Source organism: Etheostoma spectabile, unplaced genomic scaffold (genome assembly GCF_008692095.1).
Source record: "Etheostoma spectabile isolate EspeVRDwgs_2016 unplaced genomic scaffold, UIUC_Espe_1.0 scaffold376, whole genome shotgun sequence".
NCBI classification, from domain to species: Eukaryota; Metazoa; Chordata; class Actinopteri; order Perciformes; family Percidae; genus Etheostoma; species Etheostoma spectabile.
The window spans coordinates 98,570-104,948 of record NW_022605594.1 but is presented as its reverse complement, the minus strand read 5'-3'; the positions used below and the strand labels follow the sequence as shown (position 1 = coordinate 104,948).

At 40.3% G+C, this 6,379-nt stretch overlaps 1 protein-coding gene across 6 annotated transcripts in view; it reads right to left on the bottom strand.

The window, feature by feature from the left end:
• LOC116686434 (prolactin regulatory element-binding protein) overlaps nucleotides 1-6,379 on the bottom strand; it is a 35,404-nt gene that overhangs the window by 20,623 nt on the left and 8,402 nt on the right. For 3 of the 6 annotated variants that reach the window (XM_032511438.1, XM_032511442.1, XM_032511443.1), the window contains exons 3-4: nucleotides 5,098-5,269; nucleotides 3,569-3,757 (exon numbers count right to left, since the gene is read on the bottom strand). In XM_032511438.1, coding sequence (XP_032367329.1) covers nucleotides 3,569-3,703 — 135 coding nt within the window. In that variant the 5' untranslated portion in view covers nucleotides 3,704-3,757; nucleotides 5,098-5,269. The other 3 variants (XM_032511439.1, XM_032511440.1, XM_032511441.1) reach the window with 3 other exon arrangements.

Below are 6,379 nucleotides of genomic sequence, written 5' to 3'. Positions count from 1 at the left end.
GGCGCTGTGACTAGCACTGTGACTAGCCTATCACAGAACGGAGACACAGTCATGGAGACTTTCATTGAATCCGAGTACAGATATTGACTTGCTTTACTTGTATAATACTTGTACTCGGCAAAAGTGCTTTATCCGTACCGCATACTTGTTTCAGCCGGGTAATCGGCCCATCCCTAGTTGCTACCCAATCAGAGCAGATGTTATTAGAGTATCAGCCATCTTGAAGCTACGCTACTCTTTTCAGCAGCAAACTTTTATAACAATTATGTGCATTCCAACTACCGGACATTGGTACAGATCGGAGAATATGCAGGAAACTTTATTATAGACGGAATACTCAACACACTATGCAAGCTTTGCCTGCTACGGAGACCAGCACCCTAGCCTGTGGAGTTGCTAGACGGCGCTAGCTGGGTAAGGGGACATCGAAAGCGCTGTGCGTGAAAGCGGGACGAGGGCAGGAGTTCCAGCAAGGTGGAAAGCTAACGCTAGCCGGCCACCTGTGTCCGCTCATTAGACAACAAACTGGACTACATCCAACTTCAACGAAACTCACAACGTGAGTTCTGAGACTGCTGTGTTTTTGTTTCGTGGAAACATGGCTTGAACAGTGTACCAGACTCCAGCTACCTAGCTTGCTAGCTTTCCGAGCAGATGCTGCTCTGTTGGGTAAGACTCATGGAGGTGGGCTGGTGCAGAAATGGGTGCTTTTATCCAACTACTGTTTTTGTTTTATCCAACTACTACGTTTGTGACAGTTAAATGCCGACCATTCTACATTCCACGCAAATTCAAGGCTGTGTTATATACAGTGTTTACTCCAAGCGCTAACGCGACAAATGCGTTAGCAGAACTTTATGGAGCCTATAATGTATGTGCACTAAATGTAGCTGTAAATGTATGTGGTTTTACATAATGTCCACGGTGAACGTTGTTTCGTATTGGTTGAAATGACAATAAAACACACTTGACTTGACTGCCTCACTGGCTATGTCTGTAACCGGTAGGTGTGGCTTGGGAGTGGCCTCTGGGAGTGCATTCTGGCCAAAAATTCTGCCAAAAATACATTTTCTGACTTTTCTCGGACTAGAAGGTACCAATTTCTACAACAAAAAAAAAACATTTCTACTATTTAAATGACCCATTTAAATTTAAATGTATATTTATCTTTCCAGCGGTGAAATATCCCTTTAACATACAACTGATTTTAATTTGCTTAGCTGGGTACTTCATGGAGACAGTTTAAGGGCGTTTTTACACCTGTAGTTTGTTTGCTTTGGTCCGAATACGTTGGTGAGTAAGTAAACTTGGAACGATTTGCCCTCGGTTGGTTTGGTTCAGTTTGGTTTCACACTTGAAAAATCTAAGCATACCAAAGAACGCCCAGCCCCCCTTATTGGTCCAGCTCATTTAATCAAAATTATCAGATATTGTTTTGCAGGAGATGTTCCTACATCTGCTCTGGACTCCGAGACTTCACTTTACTCTGCCGGCGTCCGTCTCCAATTTTAGAGGCTGCTTGTTTAACCATGGAGATACGAGTGATGGATGGCAAGCTTCACCGCAGTCTATTTCTGTGATGGAAACACTGCAAGCTGCTACAATTCGCTGCTCTGCTGCATCACAGTTTGGTAAACACACCTGACTACAGGAGACAATAGCTCAGACTGCTTGAGTTTGTATAATTGTGGTTCAAGTACGAATTATGTTCTCACCACCAGTTTTTGTGCGCACTGAGTTTGATTGCTGCGTTGTCACCTGCGCAAACAAACCGCACCAGCGGGGCAAACACACTGTAGTTTGATTCAACTGAACTAAAGGCTGTCGGTGTGAAAACGCCCTGAGTTAATGTTAGCTGCCCTACAGCTGTGAGTTAGCTTTGACTTCATAAATTACCTTCTAACAGCTATGTTCTCAGTAAGTTGACAATCTGCAAGAAACAGGTTGCATTAATCATTGTATTGCAATGTGGACCTGGACGATTCTGCATTTATGCAGTCACAGACCATTATTGATTATTGCCTACTGATAGGCAATGGGAAGTGAATTTTCTTTAAGAGCAGATACTATAAAAAGGGTATTTAATATTAGGGATGCACAATATTGTAGTTTGGCCAATATTCGATATGCTGATGTTTTCAAACTTGGCCGATGCCAATACTGATGTACAGTATATACACATTTTTCCCCTGATATAAATATAGGCGACACTTTAATTTTACTGAAGAGAAATTTAAGTATCTCTCCTTAACTACATTTACCTTATTACACTCATGTGTTGTAGATAAGGCAATACACAAGAAAAACAACATTTTATTTACCATAAATGAATCATTTCACAACAGTAGACAGACTTTCACCCCTGAAAAATGTTAAATTATTTCACTTGGAAAATAAATGCCACAAGTTTAGACTTCATACTTCAAAGTTCTTAGGAGTAAAACAAATAAAACTACATTTTCAAGTAAATGTTTTTTACATCATCTCCTACTTAAACAGGTCTGCCAAATGCCTTACATCAGAGGTAACCCTAAACATCCGTCACTGTCAACAAGTAGCATGACCTGCATTTTCCATTTCACAAACATATTGCAGATGCAATTTTTGCAAGGGTGAAGTCTTTGTCTATCCACTGGGCAGTGAGGCTCAACATGCTAACAGGACTCACGCTTGATGTCCAAATGTCCGTGGTAAAGCTAATGTGACTAGCGCCGGCGAGGAGCTTTTCTTTCTTTTCTTTTTTCACAGTTGGAGAAACAGCTAGCTACGGAGCCACCCCGGGGTCAGCTGAGAAAAAAAACAAAAACTAATCCATGCTCTCGGTTTAATAAACTTGAGCAAAGTAGGAAAGTTACGTTACCGCGGTGCCTTGTGTTATTTTTCATTTCGGCGGTGGCCTGTACAAAAGTCAGAGACGATAAACTTCGTTCAGCAACAATGTACTGCAATGCTCGCCCTTCTCTTCATTGAAGCCTCTATGTTTACAGGCTTGTGGTGATGCACAATGTGCTATAGGTGCCAAAGAAAAAAAAAGAAAAAAATCTGCGTTTGGTTAAAATTATCAAGTAAATGTTCTCAGTTTTTGTCTTTGTCAATGTCTTTCATAGAGCAAATATCAACCTTTCCGAACATGACATTTGCTTTAGACAACCACATGCTGATATTATGGCATTGATAATGCACAAGCCTGAGTAGTGTAGTACATATTTAGTAACATACTGCATTTGAGCATTAAATATTCAAATATAATTAAAAAGAAATTTGAATGGTTTCATAGAGGAAGACTTACTACGCTCTAATCCATACGGACTACGGATCAACTATGGTGCTTTACTCCACTAGTGTGGAACAGTCTGCTGCCCATAAATTATTCGCCAACTGACATTGTAGGTGCTCGGGCATACACACACCTATATACCCCCAAAACACAACCAAATACAGAAAAAGATATTCTTCATTATCTATGTGGCATACAGTACATTGTGCAATTTTTCATTACGTTTTCAGGGCCACCGGAGTATTTTATTAAACCGTTTAATTACCGAAACACTTGATAGTCAGTACTTACCACAGCATTCTTTATGCCGGTCTTGGAAGCCCCCCCTCCTCCTGCTGTGATTACAAGCCCTGTTTTAGGATCCACTTTAATGGAGTATAAAGGAAAGGGGGCTCTGTACAGATCTGGCATCCTCCTCTTCCCCATTGTTGTTGTATAAGTCACCACACTTCTTCATACATCTGCTGCATTCAATCACACCTGTGGAAAACAGATGCCGTGTTTCAATAGTGGTTCAACATACCCTCGTTCATTTCCTCTTAGCCCTTAATATTACGTAACAGCATACCTCACACGGAGGCCACTTGGAGAGCAGAGGGAAGGTATGTGGGTCAGGAGCAGAGGATTAAAATATAACACACCTGCCCATTTTCAATTTCAGCCCAAAGTACATGGATTCACTGCCGGTTATAGGCTTCGCACTACTGCTTCAAGTGTGTTTCATTATCCATTAATTATGGTATCCTGTCACCGTTTTTGATCTTCTTATGCAATTTCCATTCCTTGTATGAAAGGCGCTATATAAATATTTATAAAGAAGTATTATTACTGCTTTTTATCACTCATAAATACCTGCACTCATTTCAACGAGGCTGAGTAATCAGCTGCATAAGTTTTAGTTGTAGTAAAAAAATCAAGCTATCAATGGGGTTTTCTAAAGACTGCTAAAAAGCCAAAATGTATTTAACTATCTTCTCCTTACTTCTTTGGTGGTCAGCAACAGAGTTTTACCAGTTGTACATTACTGCCACCTAAGCATGGATGTATTGTTGCGCCAAATGATGAATGTATCTATATTATCCTAAATGTTCAAACCTACAGACATCTGTAATTTTAATAAATGACAAGAGGCATGTTGTTTGGTCAGCTGTTAGTGGCCTCATATAACCTTTAAACCCTCTAGTTGCTCTAACTTTCGGAGAAACATAGAAAACCTCTGGAAACACCAGATATGTCTGAAAAAGATGTAAATCATATATTATATGTAAATCATATTAATTCATATATATCAATATAATGTCAGACAAAATTATACTCAATAACGGTTATACATCTATTTTATGCCACACAGGATTTAAAAAATAATAATTGTACATGCCTTTGCAAGAGACAGAACAGCATGTGTGATATATTTATGAATGAGGCCACATAGTAAATATGATGTCTAATTTTGACCTATGAACTGCAAAAAAAACCGTCTTTATTTGCAGTCCTTTCCCAGTTTAGTCACTGAAGACGGCTGCATTTACCTTGGCTGTGTGGGGCTCAGCACTGTTAACCTTCACTATATGAGCACTGTGACCGATGGTGCTCACTAATTGTAACTTTATCACTTAGAAATCCAAAAAAACATTTGCTCTTAGCAATACCTTAAGAACACGTCAATTAACTACAATACAACCGTTTAATGCTAATGTGTCAAGGACTGTGTCATTATCATTTAACCGTTAACTAGCCACCGTTGATAACTAAGTTACAGTTAGGTTAGCACTAGAGCCTGCTAACGTTAGCTCTTGTAAATTTAATTAGGAGTCCCCTACCTGTGCAAGTGACCCGGTTTGTCTTCCGTTGTTATTGTACCAAATCAGATAATTTCATAGTGGTCTGTCTATGCAAAGGCTTGTGAGAAAGAGAACTACAGTGCTAGCTTATAGTCAGGTGCTACAAACAGCTCAACAGTCTCTTCCCCTACTCTACCACGGATGTGTAGAACTAGCTAACTAGCTCCCTACCTAGCTACACGTCAGCAGCGAAGGGTTCTTCTTCTGCTTTGTAATTGGATGTTGGCAACCAGCTTTAAGGCGCATTACCGCCACCTACCCACCGGACTGGATTGTGGAGCAGTGGATTGTGGAGAAGTAAATTTCCGACTAACTTTGCTTCTTTCAATGCTGCCCTCAGTTTCTTCTTTCCCTTTTCATAGCCCCTATACTCCAGCAGCACATGCTGCACAGATTCATCCTGATCACAACGTATACGCCTACCAGTTGGGAGTTTCCCTTTTATATGGAGTAGTTTTCTAAGGCAGATACCGATACAGATTATTAGTAATTGATGAAACTGATAACCGATATTAGGAACCAATATGCATTTACAGTGAAAATGAAAATATTTAGGTCAAAATAAAGATTTTGTAATGTTACAAACTCCAACAAAAAACGTTTAAAAGCTTAGAAACGTTCTACATAATACACAATGAAACATCAATTTTTTATTTTAATTTGTTTATGGGGAAATTACAGTTTACACTCTATGTCCACACTTTGTTAGTAATCACACACAGTCCTGAATTACACACACACAGGATCTGTACATGCACTAATGGAGAGATGTCAGAGTGAGTGGGCTGCCAGCTGAACCAGCGCCCTGAGCGGTTGGGGGGGTACAGTGCCTTGCTCAACAGCATCAGGCAGTGCCCAGGAGGTGAAGTGGCATCTCTCCAGCAACCAATTCACCCTTACTACTTTTTGGTCCATACGGGGACTTGAACCAGTGACCCTCTGGTTCCCAACCCAACGCCCTACAGACTGAGCTACTGCCACCCCTCAACCTAAGTCAGACTCAGTGGTGAGTGAAAGCAGAGGGACAGACAGAGCTGTAGTGGAGCCAATGTAGCACACTTTTTAATTAAAGGTCAAATATGTAATATATTTACTGTAATAGATCCAAAAATGACCCCATTGTGTCATCAGATATTAAGGAGATATGCTAAGTTGAAATACTATCTTCTCTGACAACAAAGCTAATGCCAGTATTTTCTCCTTTTGAAACTTCGGTTCTGTGACAGAATTTCTGTTTGTGTTTTGGCCTGTGTGTTGTTGT